The sequence below is a fragment of the Melozone crissalis genome, unplaced genomic scaffold (genome assembly GCF_028551555.1).
Source record: "Melozone crissalis strain CALT ecotype California unplaced genomic scaffold, PUWL_Pcris_2 ptg000108l_1, whole genome shotgun sequence".
NCBI lineage: Eukaryota > Metazoa > Chordata > Aves > Passeriformes > Passerellidae > Melozone > Melozone crissalis.
Window position 1 is genome coordinate 1,340,531 of NW_026535885.1, and position 15,358 is coordinate 1,355,888.

General features: G+C 52.1%; 2 protein-coding genes across 2 annotated transcripts; one reads left to right on the plus strand and one right to left on the minus strand.

The window, feature by feature from the left end:
• Positions 1-1,464: 1,464 nt before the first annotated feature.
• On the minus strand, positions 1,465-4,423 carry RPL11 (ribosomal protein L11). Its single transcript, XM_054292303.1, has 6 exons — positions 4,359-4,423; positions 3,844-3,994; positions 3,414-3,520; positions 2,872-3,003; positions 2,418-2,528; positions 1,465-1,540 (listed from the first exon to the last, which is right to left on the minus strand). The coding sequence occupies exons 1-6, from the start codon at positions 4,362-4,364 to the stop codon at positions 1,511-1,513; spliced, it is 537 nt and encodes a 178-aa protein (XP_054148278.1). The 5' UTR covers positions 4,365-4,423; the 3' UTR covers positions 1,465-1,510.
• Positions 4,424-8,265: 3,842 nt separating this feature from the next.
• On the plus strand, positions 8,266-14,661 carry PPT1 (palmitoyl-protein thioesterase 1). Its single transcript, XM_054292288.1, has 9 exons — positions 8,266-8,365; positions 8,590-8,699; positions 9,441-9,568; positions 10,914-10,984; positions 12,562-12,664; positions 13,584-13,674; positions 13,770-13,868; positions 14,022-14,093; positions 14,413-14,661. The coding sequence occupies exons 1-9, from the start codon at positions 8,266-8,268 to the stop codon at positions 14,533-14,535; spliced, it is 897 nt and encodes a 298-aa protein (XP_054148263.1). The 3' UTR covers positions 14,536-14,661.
• The last annotated feature ends 697 nt before the right edge of the window (positions 14,662-15,358 follow it).

The window sequence follows — 15,358 nt, forward strand, 5'->3', positions numbered from 1 at the left end:
GGCCTCGGCCATGGCGGGTGAGGGCAGAGGGCGGCGGGCGCCATGTTGGGGGCTGGCAGCGGCGCCATCTTGAGTGCTGGCAGCGCCGCGCTGAGCGGAGCGCGGCCCCGCGGCTGTGCCGGCCCTGCCCTCAGGAGGGGCTGCCACGATCCCGGAGGAGCTGCGGTTCTGGACATCGTCCGGTTCAACCCCTGCCCAGGCAGGATCAGCAGGTGGCACAGGGACACGTCCAGGTGGGTTTGGGATGTCCCCACAGCGGGAGACTCCAGCCCTCCCTGGGCGGCTGTTCCAGGGCTCTGCCACCGTCATGGAAAGTTCTTCCTCACGTTGAGGTGGAACTCGTTGAGTTTTATTTTATGGCCATTGCTCCTCGTCCTGTCCCTGAACAGAGCCTGGTACCATCCTCTGACAGCTCTTGGGGATATTTTATGGGTTTATGGGCCTTCCCTCCTCCAGCCTGACCAGCCCCAGCTCCCACAGTCTCTGTTCGTCAGAGACATGCTCCAGTCCTTTAATCACCCTTGTTCCCTCTTTTAGACCCACTCCAGCAGCTCCTCATCTTTATTGACCTGAGGAGCCCAGAACTGGACACATTTTTTCCCCTAACTCAATGTCACTACACACCTATTCCTTTTGCCTCCCAATGGCTGCTTTTCTTCGGGATGGTTGGCAGCTGTCTCAGCTGAGCCTGGACCTGAGTCAAGCCCTTTCCAGGTCTCAGTGTGGATCTGAATCCAGCCCTTTCCATGCCCCTGGGATTCAGCGAGGGGGCAGACCTCAGAGCACCCCAAAAGGCTGCTGGAAGTGTAGAAGTGATAAGAGCACTCAGCTGGCTGGGAGGAGGGAGGAGGATGTTGTATGAGGAAAGCTGAGGGTCTCTGTGCCTCAACTTGCAAATGCTGGCACTGGGCAGAGCTTCCCCCTGGACAAACCTGTCTGAGAGCAAGGTAAGAGCAGCCCCAGCCTGTGTGTGAGTCACAGAGAGCCGGGACACACCTGGCAGCACCAGCAGAGACCTTGTGTGGGGCTGGGAGCTGCTGAATAATGGAAAATGGGGAAAAAGCCTTTGTTGCTTTCTAAAATGGGGCTGGAGGAATTATTAGCAGTGTAAGAGTGCCTGGAGCAGGAGTGCCCAGGCAGTTTACCAAGCTGGCTGGGAGTTGGCTGTGACTGAACCCACCTGCAGGAAGGACAGAGCTCAGGGGTGTGGGACAGCTGGATAAGGAGACACACTGATGTTTGTGGTCACTGCAAACTTTGAGAGCTAGGAAATTGTCCCCTGAGCTGCCTCCATCTCGAAGCTTAAGCAGGGAATGCAGACACAGAAGAGCTTTGCTCCCCAGCCTGCAGCACTGCATTGAAGCATGGATTGGAAAATACAAAAAGGGAAAAAAAGAAGCCAAACCATAATAGTAAAGAAGCACCCTCACTCCCATCAGCTTCCCACAAAATTCACAACACAAGTTAGGGGTTAGAAAAATTTATTTACTTCTCTGGCAACAGGAACTGCTCATTTACCAGGAAGGATGATGCCATCATACTGTGAGGGGAAAAGAAAAAAACAAAGAACCAAATGAGAAATCATCATCAGGTAAAAGTACAGTGAGAAATCACCATCAGGTGAACGTACAGTGCTGCTGTGCAGAAAACCTGAATCACCAGAGCCATTCCAAGCCAACATGGACATGGCAGAGCAGTTTTCCTGCAGCCTCTGTGCTGTGCTGCAATGTCCAAGGGGCTGTGCTCAGATAAAATCCTGGAACAAGCAGCCACACCCTCCAAGGCTGGTCTGAGCAGCCCAAAATCTGGGCCCTGAGGGCAACTGTGCCACATCAACACAGCCAGGCAGGATGGGGAAACAGGAATTCAGCAAGATCAGGCAGAGGCCTCCCTGCACAGGGTGTGACCTGTGTGGGTCCAGGCAGACTCCACACTTTTTATCCAAAAAAAACCACAAAAAAAACCAACAAACCCAAGAAACTATCAGCAGTCCCCACCTCTGAGATTTCCAACCCAGCTTTCAGCAGCTCCCATTCATTTTATGGACAGATAAGCCCAAAATTTTGTTTTATTTGTGGATCTCTCCATCCTCCAAATGTGGCAGCTGAGCCTGGAGCTGTGTCAGACCAACAAATCCTAACCCTGCCTCCTCACTCACGATCCCCAAACTCCAAAAACTCTGGGAGCCATTTACACAAGAGCTGGTTGTTCCTCCCAGCTCTCCTGCAAAAGAGCTGCTCTTCAGTTCAGCACACCCAAAAAAAGCAAAATATTTCTATTCAGTAGCAGCAGCTTCTACTGCTCTGGGACAGCAAAAATCCACAATTTCAGCACTCAAAATCTGCCCAGTGATTTCCTCAGCCTTTCCAGGAGCATTCTGCTGCTCCTTGGGATACAAAGTGGAGATGGGACCGTACCTTCTGCTGGAACCAGCGCATGGCCTCCTCCTTCCCAATCCTGTGCTTGGCCCCGATGTTGCCAGTCCTGCGTTTCTTGTCAGCAATGCTGAAACCCGGCCTGCCCAGCACCTGCAGGACAAAGCCAACAGCTCTGCTTCATCCTGGCACCTTCTGCTTCCCTAAACTAAGCAGTTCTCAGGGAGGGAAGCCTGGAGTTTCCTCAGCACTGAGGCCTTGCTGCCATTTCTGTGTTATCCCAGGAGTTGCTGTCAGAGCAACAGGATTTGTTTCTGAAGAAGCTTTGTGAGGTTTGTCATAAATCAGGGATTTTATGGAATTGCAGCTCTGGGAATCTCATAAAATAATGTCAACAAAACCCAAATTTATCTTCCAGCAAGTCCACGGGAGGCAGTGCTCGCTCCAGGCTCCTTCTGGAAGCTTCCCCCAAGTCCAGCAAGCAGGGAATACTCACCACGTAGAAATCCAGGCCGTAGATCCCGATACTGGGATCGTATTTAATGCCCAGATCGATGTGTTCCTGGATCCCAAAGCCAAAGTTCCCCGTGTCTGAGAAGTTGTTTTTCCTCAGCTCGTATTCTCGCACCTGAAACGTTGGTTCTTGCTCGTTATTTTGTTCCTGACTGGAAGCAGAATTAAAACTCCTGCCCGCAGCTACCAGATCCCCAAATCACTCACAAGCTATTGAGTCTTTATCCCAAAAATTTTACTTCCAAATCCCAGCAGCAAAGACAAAACTGCTGGGATTTGGAAGTAAAAGAAGAAAAATAAATCAGAAGAAGAAAAAAAAGAAGAAAAAAAGAAATCAGCCGCTGCTGAACCAATCAGTCCTTAAATAAGGCTGAAACAGCATCCAGATAAACAGTGTGAACACTTCACCCCGTGTGTCTGACCCTGTACCTAGATCACCTCAGCATTTCAGAGCACACACCCCTTCAGTCAGAAAGGAAAAGTTCTGTTCTGTCACAAAGCAAAGATCCAGCCCAAACTCCTCACCTTCAACCCCTTCTCCAGGATCTCCTCTGCTTTGGCCCCACGAACCGTGCAGTGAACAGCGATTTTCTCGTTTCTCCTGATCCCGAAGGACCTCACCGTGTACCGGGCTGTGGGCAGCAACAGTCACACTCAGGGGACAGCCAGAGAATTCCCACCCGGGGGATTCGGAGCTTCTCAACACCCCAAAAATTCACGGAATTACAAAGAACCGAGGCAGCCTCACATTCCGTCTTTAGGGATGCTGGCAAAGCAGCAGCCTGAGTTTGAGACAGAACTAAAACGCACAAACGCGCACGAATCCCTGAATATTGAAGCCCCTCAATTCTCCAGCAGCTCTCCCGATTTAAGGAGCCTTTCCTGGGAACCGCACCCAGGGGAAAGGACGGAAAACACCCGAGGGAGCACCCAGGGCTCCTCCACAGCCGCTCACCTTTGGAGAACACGGGGGTCTGCCCCGTGAGCTGCTCCAGCACCTTGGCGGCGCGGGTGAGCCGATCCCCGCTCTCCCCGACGCAGATGTTGAGGCAGAGTTTGCGGATCCGCAGCTCCCGCATCGGGTTCTCCTTCTCACCCTGGTCCTGCTGCGGAGAGAACACACCGGGGGTAACCGGGGCTGCCCGGGCCGCTCCCGCCCGCCGCCCCGGCAGCCCCAGGACGCTCCGCCGGGGCTCCGCTGAGAGGTTTGCACAGGCGGACACCGCGCCCCGCTCCCCGCCGAGCCCAAACTCCGGTACCGCGGCCCCGTCTGGAGCGCCGCCAGCACCGGGCGGGCCGCGGCCTGTCATGGCTGCAGCCGCTGCCCCGGCTCATCCGCCCCCATCCCGCCCCCCCGCCGCTCCCGCCGGCCTCCCCCGCTCCCGCCCGCACGGGTCACGGCCTAGCGAGCCCCGCGGAGCGCGGATGGCGGCGGATGCAGACGGCCCGGGCAGCGGGCCCAGCACTCACCGCCATGATGGAGGCGGGGAAGAGGCGGGCGGGGCGCGGCCGCGGGGAATTGTGGGAGCGCGCGGGGCGGCGGCGCCCCCTGGCGGGCGGAGGGCCGGGTTGCCATGGCAACCGCCGTTAATTAATGCTCGTTATTGACAACAAAGCCAAACGCGGTAATTACGGTAAATATTTACAGTAATTACAGTTAACCGAGAGAGGGAAAACAACCCGAACACGTGATGCGCAATGGAGTTGTTCACCAGCCCTGATTGATGCCAGAACTCTTCCTGAACCTCAAGTTCTATACTGGGAATGACTTTCCCTCTGTGGGATATCCCTTGGGGATCAGCTGTCCTAGCTACACTCCCCAGCTTCTTTTGGGAACCACCTCACTGGCAGAGCATGAAACCAAAACAATAGAAAAAGAAGAAATAAGAGTTACTGACTTAGGATAGACATGACTTAGCAAAAATCCAAACCAACGTTCATTTTTCCTTGGAGCAAGGATCAGGGGAAGGCAGGCTGAGATCCTCAGAGCAGTTATAGTTTAATGGCATTTAATTCATTGGTTGTTCTCACCCGAACTAAAATCCTCAGCAGCAGCTTGGGTGAGAGATGCTGCACCTGATATTGGAGCAGCTCCCAGCGAGTGTGGTTATCAGAGCCTCTCACATCCTCACAGCCCTGAATTCCTTGAACCAGACCCAGGAAGGCAGTCCAGTTTCACTTCACTCTTTCAGGAAGGTGTTGGTGTGTTTCAAGAGCTCCGTCTGGGATCTGGATCCTCTTTTTGTACCACTTGGGAGGCTGCCAGCCCATTCCCTGCTGCACTCAGCTTCAATCACAGCACTTTGGAGTCCAAGCTTCTCCTCAGTGGCCACATCCTGAGCAGAAAATGCCTTCAATGAGGCTCACACTCAGTGAGGATGGCAGCAGCTCAAGGCTCTCCCTGTTTATCCCCTTTCCCTGCCTCCCCAAGGCCGTGTAATGCCATCAATTATTTTTTGCCCCAGTTGCTTCTTAGCGGGGATGAAGGATAAATGAATAATCAGCTTGTCTCATTAAGGAGAGAAAAAAACCTGACAGGAGTCTCCGTGCAGAGGGTGTGAAAAGCCTCTGGTTCAAAAGCAACATTGCTGCTTCATTCTGGATTTCCTTCATGCAGGAACAGCTCTGCTGGAAACAGCTGCAGGCTGGGCTGGCTTCCAGCTGCCAGCAATCCATGCTTCCAATGGATTCCAGCAATGCAGGAGCAATCCTGTGGGATGTGGCTGTGCTGCAGGGCTGCTCCATGGATCCAGTGGATTCCAGCAATCCAGGAGCCATCCTGTGCTGCAGGGCTGCTCCATGGATCCAGTGGATTCCAGCAATCCAGGAGCCATCCTGTGCTGCAGGGCTGCTATTACAGCGACCTGAGTGGGTCGCAGGGGGTGAGAGAAAGACGAGAATCTTGTTTCTTGATCAGAAGGCTGGATTTATTGATATATGATATATAATACATTATAACTATACTAATAAGAAATAAAGAGAGAAGTTGCAGAGCTAGCTAAAGCTAAGAATAGAAAGAAAAGAATCCATAACAAAGTTCTGTGTCCAGGGACTCTGTCCCCAGCTTGTTCCTGTGATTGGCCCTTAATTATAAACATGGAACATGAACCAATCACAGGTGCATGCTATTGCATGTCACAGCAGCTGATAACAATTGTTTACATTCTCCTCTGGGCCTCAGCTTCCCAGAAAATGCAGAAATCTGAAAGAAAGGATTTCTGTGAAAAAATGTCTGTCACAGGCTGCTCCCCACGGGCACAGGGGGCTGGGGGTGCTGTGCCCTCTCCCCTCTCCACAGCAGAGCCCAGCATGGATGGTTTGCCTGTGGCCAAGATCAGAGAATCTCAGTGTCACTACAGGACACCACTGCTGCTCTCCTGGTGAAAAAAAAAAAAAAGGAAAGTTTATTTTCTGACTCCAACATTTATAGATTTCCCAAAAGTGGCAGTGGATTGCAGGGTGACAGTGCCACCTCTCCACTGGACAAACCAACAGCCCATCAGATTTCTCCTCCTCCATAAAAAAAAAAAGAATGCAAAACAATCAGTTATTTACAGGAAGTGTATGAGGAAGTTCTTTACAAGAATGTCAACATCAGAAGGCTTGGAAAATCTTAAAAAATCAGGGTGACAGCTGAGGGCTGCAGAGAGGGAGGAGGAATTGTCCCAGCCACTCTGGGGGTGCTGGGGGACAGCACAGAGCTCAGGGTGTCACCGTGTCACCCTTCCCTGTGTCTCTGTGTGACCCCCGATGGTGTGAGCCCATCCCATCTCTGCTCCTGGCTCCTGCCAGCTGCAGAGAGCTTTGCTCCACTCCAGACATGGAGAATCACAGAATTATGGGGTGCTTTGGGTTGGGAGGGATCTCAGAGCCCCTCCAGTGCCACCCTGCCATGGCAGGGACACTTTCCACTGTCCCAGGTGCTCCAAGCTCCATCCAGCCTGGCCAGGGGCTGCTCTGGGCACCTCTGCCAGGGCTTTACGCCCTCACAGGGAAGAATTGCCACATCCCATCTTGTTGCAGTGACATTTCCTCCCTTGGCATTTCTCTGCTGAGTTCAGGAAGCTTTCCCTGCCTGGCTCAGAGCTTCCCACTCAGCACTCCCTGTCCCCTCTCCCCATCCCCAGACCCACCCAGATGGGTCCCACAGGGAGCTCTTGCTGCTCTGACTCATCCCAGTCCCCAGCTCTGCTTGGCCAGGTGCCACCACCACATTTTCTCTGCGAGAGGGGGTGGGCTCCGTGTCTTCATTCTCTGCAAGGGAAGGAATTCTCTTCTTTCATTGCTGAGAGCAGGTTTGGCTTTATCCAGGGATGCGCTTCTGTCCCTTCCCTCGCTGCAGGAACGCTGCCTGGGGGGCTGAGCAACGTCCCTGCAGAAATGGGGTCGATTTAAACCTTGATTTCACATCCCTGCAAGAATGGGGGGGATTTAAAACCTTTATTTCACCCCTTAGGATGTCCCTACAAGAATATGGGAGATTTGAAACCTTTATTTCACCCCTTAGCATCATCCCTGCAAGAATGGGGGGGATTTTAAGCCTTTATTTCACCCCTTAGCATCATCCCTGCAAGAATGGGAGAGATTTTAAGGCTTTATTTTACATCCCTGCAAGAATGGGGGGAATTTAAAGCCTTTATTTCACCTCCCTGCAAGAATGGGGGGGATTTTAAGCCTTTATTTCACCCTTTAACTTCCAATGGCAGCAGAAGAACGGAGAGAGCAGGAATTGCAGAGGGACTGCAGGAATTGCTCGTGGGACAGGGAAAGGGAAGGACACAGAGCCAGGGAGGGCAGAGATGTGCGATACCCACGTGTTTTGTGTTGATGCCCGCCCCTGGCACGCTGATTATCGCCAAGGCCACTTGAGAAGGACCAAAACAACCGCGGGACTGCAGTCAAGGCACCGGGGAGGGGCATCCCCCGGGAGGAAACGGGAAGTGCTTTACAGCAGCGTGCTGGAAGGGCTGAATGGCCGATGAAGGCTTCTCCTCTGTCGGTGCTGAGAAAAACTTCCTGGCGGCTGCAGCGCCAAGCGCCCGCCGCTGGAGCAGGAAACCAGGCAGGGTGTGCCCAGCCCATTCCCAACGCACGGCGGGGCACAGAGGATGCAGTGCCACGTGGGCAGCACGCAGGCAGCGGCCTCGTGGTTTCCCGGCCGCGTGTCCCGGGGGGAGCGGGATGCGGCTGCAAATTTCGGCAAATTTGGGATTTCTGGGCGCGATCGGCACCGGCGGGACTCGAACCGCGGCCAGGCGAGCCCTGAGACCACGCCCCCATCGCTAAACCACGCCCCGTTTGTGATCCACGCCCCTGATTGGTTCCGCCCCAGGCCCCGCCTCTCCATTGCCGCCGGCGGGTCATGTGACGGGCCAAGATGGCGGCGCTCAGGGCGGCGGTGCCGGTGCTGGCGCTGCTCGGGCTATGCCCGGGTCCCGCGGCCGCCGCCGCGCCCCTGGTGATCTGGCACGGCATGGGTGAGTCGGGACCCTCCGCCAGGGCCGCGGGGGCGGCGAGGCTGGGCTGGGAAACCGGGCAGCACCGAGGGGCGCTCGTTCCGGTGTCCCCCTCCTCCGGACCGCCGGTCTCGGCGGGACCGGGAGGTGCTGCCCCTCCCGGTGCCGTGGCTGCTGGGCTGGCGGTTGTCTGTGGAGGTTCGGGGCCGTGGCGTGGTGACGCATCCCGGTGTTCCCTCTTGTAGGAGACAGCTGCTGCAATCCGGTGAGCATGGGCTACATCAAAAAACTGGTGGAGAAGAAAATCCCCGGGATTTACGTCCTGTCGCTCAAGATCGGGAGCAGCCTGATCCAGGTGAGCCGCGTGTCACCCGCGGGGCTGCGGGCGGGCGGGGCTGAGCCGCTGCAGCCCGTGCTTGTAACAGGATTCCAGCGGGATTCCTGCCCTGCTTCCCGACCAATTTTCTGTTCTCGCTGAGGTAAACAGCTCTGACAGGTAGAACCCGATAAAGTCCAGCTAATGCCTGCAGAAAAGCACCGGGGGAAAACAAATCCCTGACCTAAATTGGATTAATATGCAAATCCAGTGATTAGCACACTCAGCCAGCGCAGGTAGTGCGTGGGAGGCTGTGCTGAGGCAGGGATTTATCCCTGGCCACGCTCCTCCTTCTGCAAACATTTATTTATTTCAGTGTAATCAATTGCACACTGCTGCACCTTCATGGGGTTTGACAGGATTTTGTAGTGCTGTGGAATTTCTTAAAATAATTTCTCAGGGTAGTATGTGGTGTAGGTGGATTTCTGGGTTCTGGAGAAGTTTGATTTTTAATTTTTATATTGATATGAACAAAATGTGAAGGGATTCAAGTTGAGAAGAAGTTTGGGGAAATGTGCCCCATGTGAGGCAGCTCTGCCAACCAGAGCAGGAGGGGAAAGGGAAGTGAAGGTAAAAGAGAAGTCCCGGAACAGAAATTTCACTTCTGTCCCCGTCAAAGCTCAGGTCCTCTTTGTAAACCACAAATGTCAGAGACGTGTTTGCAGAGCTCAGAGCAGCCCCAGCACAGGTACAAATGCTGCACCCTGCTCTGGTCCCCAGGACATGGAGAACAGCTTCTTCATGAACGTCAACGCTCAGGTGAGCGAGGTGTGCAGGCAGCTGGCCCAGGACCCGCAGCTCCAGCGCGGCTACAACGCCATGGGCTTCTCCCAGGGAGGCCAGTTCCTGTGAGTCTGCTCTCTGCTCCAGCCCAGGGGCTCTGGGGGGTTCAAATCCTCATTTGTGATCTTTCAGAGGTGCCCAGCACACACAAAATGTTAATTCCTAAAGGCAGGAGTGGTCCAAGGGGGCAGGTTGTGTTTTTGTGCCCTTCCAAGCAGGGTTAAATCCCTTGGCAGGTGTTGCAGCAGTGCCCAAGCCCACACAGAACCTGCACAGACTCACAGTTCCTGTAAATCTGCTCTCTGCTCCAGCCCAGGGGCTCTGGGGGGTTCAAATCCTCATTTGTGATCTTTCAGAAGTGCTCAGCAGACACAAAATGTTAATTCCTAAAGGCAGGAGTGCTCCAAGGGGGCAAGTTGTGTTTTCCTGCTCTTCCAAGCAAGGTTAAATCCCAGTGGCCAAGCCCACACAAAACCTGCGCAGATTTACAGTTCCTGTAAGTCTGCTCTCTGCTCCAGCCCAGGGGCTCTGGGAGGTTCAAATCCTCATTATGGCGCTTCAGAAGTGCTCAGCAGATGCAAAATTTTAATTCCTGAATGCAGGATTGTAGTGTTTGTGGGTCCCCAGAATGAGTGAGAGATGAGAATTAACTCCATGTTCTCAGAAGGCTGATTTATATTATATTATATTATATTATATTATATTATATTATATTATTTACATGAATTACATAATATCATATCATATCTTATATTAATTACATTAGATGACATCACATTATATGACATTACGTTATATTATATTCTAAAACTATACTAAAGAAAGAGAAAGGAGACATCAGAAGGCAAGAAAATAATGATAATAAAAACCTGTGACAGACTCAGAGTCCGACACAGCTGGCTGTGATTGGCCATTAATTAAAAACAATTCACATGTTTGGATAAACAATCTCCAGATCACATTCCAGAGGAGCAAAACATGAAGCTGAGGCTTCCCAGGAGAAGAAATCCTGGTGAGGGGATTTTTCAGAAAATATCACAGTGACACAGGAGTGCTCCAAGGGGGCAGGTTGTGTTTTCCTGCTCTCCCAAGCAGGGTTCAGTCCCTTGGCAAGCCCACACAGAACTGTCAGAATGAGAGCACACACCCTCAAGCTGCACCAGGGGAAATAGAGGTTGGATATCAGGAAAAAGATTTTTCCACAAAAGGTGATAAAGTTCTGGAATGTTCTGCCCAGGGAGGTGCTGGAGTCTCCATCCCTGGGGGTGTTTGACAAAGCCTGGATGTGGCACTGGGTGCCAGGGGTGAGCTGAGGGGTTGGGGCATGGACTTGATGATCTTTGAGGTCTCTTCCAACCCGGTGATTCTGGGAATTCTGTGAGTTTGTGTTCTCTTTGCTCTTCCCCACAGGAGGGCTGTGGCCCAGAGGTGCCCTGCTCCTCCCATGCTCAGCCTCATCTCCGTTGGAGGACAGCACCAAGGTAGTGTCTGCCCCCTGGCACGGCTCCTGGGCACCTTTGGGGGCTCTTTCCTAAACTCTGATCACTTTCTCACCAGTTAAATTGTCCCTTTGTTCCTGGCTGGATCTGGTGATGTGTTTGGCCCAATTAGCGTTTGCTGATTTCATTATCTTGATCTTGCTTAATTGGCAGTGGAAAGGAACCTCTGTCTTCTGCCTGGGTAGGATTCTTACCCACCTTGGGAGCTCTTGGGATGAGTTATTTTGTGGGGAAATTGCTACAGAAATTGTGAAAATTGTGAAACTGAACCTTCTGGGCCACGAGGGTATTTTACAATCAGCATCCTGAAGCTGACTGTAAAATCAGCTGCTTGTTTGGGGGGACATTTCCCTGCAAAGCCCCAAGGAAAAGGAGTTGTAAAAAGGAATTTAAGAGTGAGTTCCAGATACTCTGCCCTGAGAATCCCACAGCTCCTGCAGCTGTTTGTGTGTAGCAGAGAGGGAGGATTTGTGGGGAGCCCCCAGCACCCCCATCCCCTATCTGTGCCCCAGCTCAGGGGCAGGAGGGGCTGTGTGAGAGCTTGCAGGGCCAAAATCTGCCTGATCCCCTGGGTGACTCTGCTCCTGCTGTGCAAGAGGAGGCTCCTGTGCAGCAGCAGGGTGTTGAAGTGAAGGGAGACGACCCATCTTTGTTGATCAGCATCTGTTGAAGTGAAGGGGAGAAGCGACCATCCGATGATGCATCGAACTCTGATTTATTGATCAATCAGTCACTTTATATAACAGTGTTAATTAACTTCATGCATATTGCAAAATCCGAGGTCACGATAGGCTAACAGAGAAAACTAACCACTCATTTTGTTTTACAATACCTACAATTGTTTATTAAAAACAGAACCAATGTTCCCACTGTGATAGGAGAGTTTCGCAAAACTTCCATATCTGTTCCCAGGGAGCCAGCTTTTCTCAGACAGAGTGCTTTGCTTGTTATGGGAAGACTCTCTGAGAACCTTATTGTTTATAAAAATGAACCTGGGAACTGCTTTAGGAACTGCTTTACTTTTACCTTTTACTTTTCTCTCAATTGTATGCCTTCATGGCCTTTTTCTTTAAGCCATTCTCCAACAAGCATCGACTCCGATTTATTGAACCAATCAATCACCTTTTATAACAGTGTTAATTGACTTCATGCATATTGCAAAATCCGAGCTCACGATAGGTTACAGAGAAAACTCTACCCCCTCCTTTTGTTTACAATACCTGTGGTTTGTTTATTGAAACCAAGATTTGTGTTCTCACCGTGATATGAAAAGTTCTCAGAACTTTCATATCTGTTCCCAGACCAGCCAAGGACAGAATGTTTACCTGTTATGAGAAGACTGTCTGAGAATCCTGCTGTTTATAAAAAATGTGCCTGAGAACCTAGTTATTTACAGAATCAAGCCTGGGAACTGCTGCTTTACAGCTGCCTTTTACTTTTCCATCAGCTGTATACCTTCATGGCCTCTTTCTTTAAGCCATGTTTGAACCAGGCTCTCCACAGCAGGGCCCAGGGTGGTGACTGGGCTCTGTCCCTGTCCCTGTCCCTGTCCTGCCCAGGGGTTTATGGATTCCCTCGCTGCCCTGGGGAGAGCTCCCACCTGTGCGACTGGATCCGCAGAACCCTGGACCTGGGGGCCTACAGCAAGGCAGTGCAGGAGCAGTGAGTACATCCCCAGCAGTGCCAGCTTTCCTCCTTTTGGGCTCCACAGACTGCCAGCTGCCAGTGGGGGCTCAGCACAGAAACAAAAGGCAGCAGCACGGGCCTGGGGGGGAACTTTATTTCACTTTATTTCACTTTATTTCACTTTACTTCACTTTTTATTTAACTTTATTTGATGGTAAAACTCCCCAAGTCCTGGATCCCAGGCTCCAAACTGAGAACAACACTTTTTTCTCTAGGGGTATTATTAATTGTTTTGTAATTAGGTTGATAAATCATACCTGGAGGGTTGAGAGTTGATTACTTGTGATGGTGTTCACAGGGGTCTGAGGATGTGGGAAGAGATGAGGATCTGACTCCATGTTTCAGAAGGCTTGATTTATTATTTTATTATATATATTCTATTAAAATTGTACTAAAAGGATAAAAGAAAGGATTTCATCAGAAGGCTGGCTAAGAATAGAATAAGAAAGAATGATTACAAAGGCTCTCAGACTTTCTGTCCGAGCCAGCTGACTGTGATTGGCCATTAATTAGAAACAACCCCATGAGACCAATCCCAGATGCCCCTGTTGCATTCCACAGCAGCAGATAATCATTGTTTACATTTTGTTCCTGAAGCCTCTCAGCTTCTCAGGAGGAAAAATCCCAAGGAAAGGATTTTTCATAAAAGATGTCTGTGACAGTAATTCATGGATTGGCTAGGGAGGGTAGTAAGAGAGCTGGGAATGTTACTGAGATGAGGATTAGTGGGATTCCTAGGAAGGATGGGCTTGAAAATTGGTTGAAGAAGCTGAAATTCATGGTCAGGTTCAGGGGGCAGTGCTGAATAAAAAAAAACCCACACTATAACACCCCAGGGCAGGCTCAGGAGCAGCTCTGCCTCTCCAGGCTGAGCTTTGCTTTGTCCCCTCTGCAGCTTGGTGCAGGCAGAGTATTGGCATGACCCCCTGAAGGAGGAGGAGTACAGGAAAAACAGCATTTTCCTGGCTGACATCAACCAGGAGAGGGTAAGGACACTCTGCCCTGTGAGGGCTCAGGCTGAGCAGTTTTCCTCTCTCTGGGCTCTCCAGTGGCTTGGATGTGTTCTCCTGCTTCCATCCAGGGTATCAATGAGACCTACAAGAAGAACCTGATGGCTCTGAAGAAGTTTGTGATGGTGAAGTTCCTCAATGATACCATGGTGGACCCTCCAATCTCTGAGGTGAGGGAGGCAGGGCAGCTCCTGGGGCTTCTCTGTCTCTGGTTTGTCCTGGCAGAGGGTACAAACCCAGGCCTGGCACTGCCCTGGAAGCCCCCTTGGCTCCTGGCACTCCTTCAGCAGCTGCTCCTTCATTTTTTATCCATTTTTATGCAGTGGTTCGGGTTTTACAAAAGTGGCCAAGCCAAGGAGACCATCCCATTGCAGGAGACCTCACTGTACAAAGAGGTGAGTGCTGGGGGCTGGGGGCTTCTGCTGTGTCCCCTTTCTGTCCCTGGGGTCCCACAGCCCTGCTGCTGTCACTCCTGGGGCATTGCCTCCCCTGCCAGGAGATGCTGGTTTGGGGGCACATTTCCCTGCAGGGGACATTTCCCTGCAGCCACTCCTGGCACTGGAACCCAGGGAGTGACACTGGAGGTTCCTGCCTGGCCCAGGGTCCCCTCAGTGCCTCATGAGCTCTGCTCCTGCTCCAGGCTTTGCTCCTGGAATCCCTTTTCCCCTCCATGAGGAGCAGAGCAGAGCTGGAATGTCCCCCTTCTCCCCACAGGATCGCCTGGGGCTGCAGCAGATGGACAAGGCAGGGAAGTTGGTGTTCCTGGGGGTGCAGGGGGATCACCTGCACTTCTCAGAAGAGTGGTTTGACAGCACCATCCTCCCCTTCCTGCACTGAAGCTCCCTGGGCAGGGTTTTTGCTGTAACTCACACCAGTAACTCACACCAGCCACTGTGCACAGCCCTTGGGGCACCCAGGCCTGCAGGGATTGGGGAGGGGAACAAGAGGGGGTTTGGTTCAGAGGGGTTTGGTCCAGAGGGGTTTTGGTTCAGAGGGGTTTTGGTTCAGGGGGGTTTGGTTCAGAGGGGTTTGGTTCAGAGAGGTTTGGTTCAGAGGGGTTTTGGTTCAGGGGGGTTTGGTCCAGAGGGGTTTGGTCCAGAGGGGTTTGGTTCAGAAGGGTTTGGTTCAGGGGGGTTTGGTCCAGAGGGGTTTTGGTTCAAGGGGGTTTTGGTTCAGAAGGGTTTGGTCCAGAGGGGTTTTGGTTCAGAAGGGTTTGGTTCAGAGGGGTTTTGGTTCAGAGGGGTTTTGGTTCAGAGGGGTTTGGTCCAGAGGGGTTTGGTTCAGGGGGCTTTGCCAGGGTGGAATTTCACTCCCAGCTGGGCTGAGCCTTGCCCTGACTCTGACCCAGCCCTGGTGAACCCACCCCAGTTCTCAGAGCTGCTCTCCACCCCCTGTTCCTGCAGGCAGCATTAACCCAGCTCACTAATGCAGGGATCAGCAGGACTCTCATGGTAGGCAGGGCAATCATGTCACAGCCTCTGCTTCAGCAGGGGGGAAAAGGCCAAATTTTGGGGTTTCTGGGAAAATTAACGAGGGTTTAGAATTCAGCAGTATTAACAGCTTGAACAGTTTTCAACTAATGCCTTGGTTTATGCTCTTTTGTACAACAAATCAATAAAGAACTTGCCATCTAATAAACTAAATAAAAGCTGCTGACTGT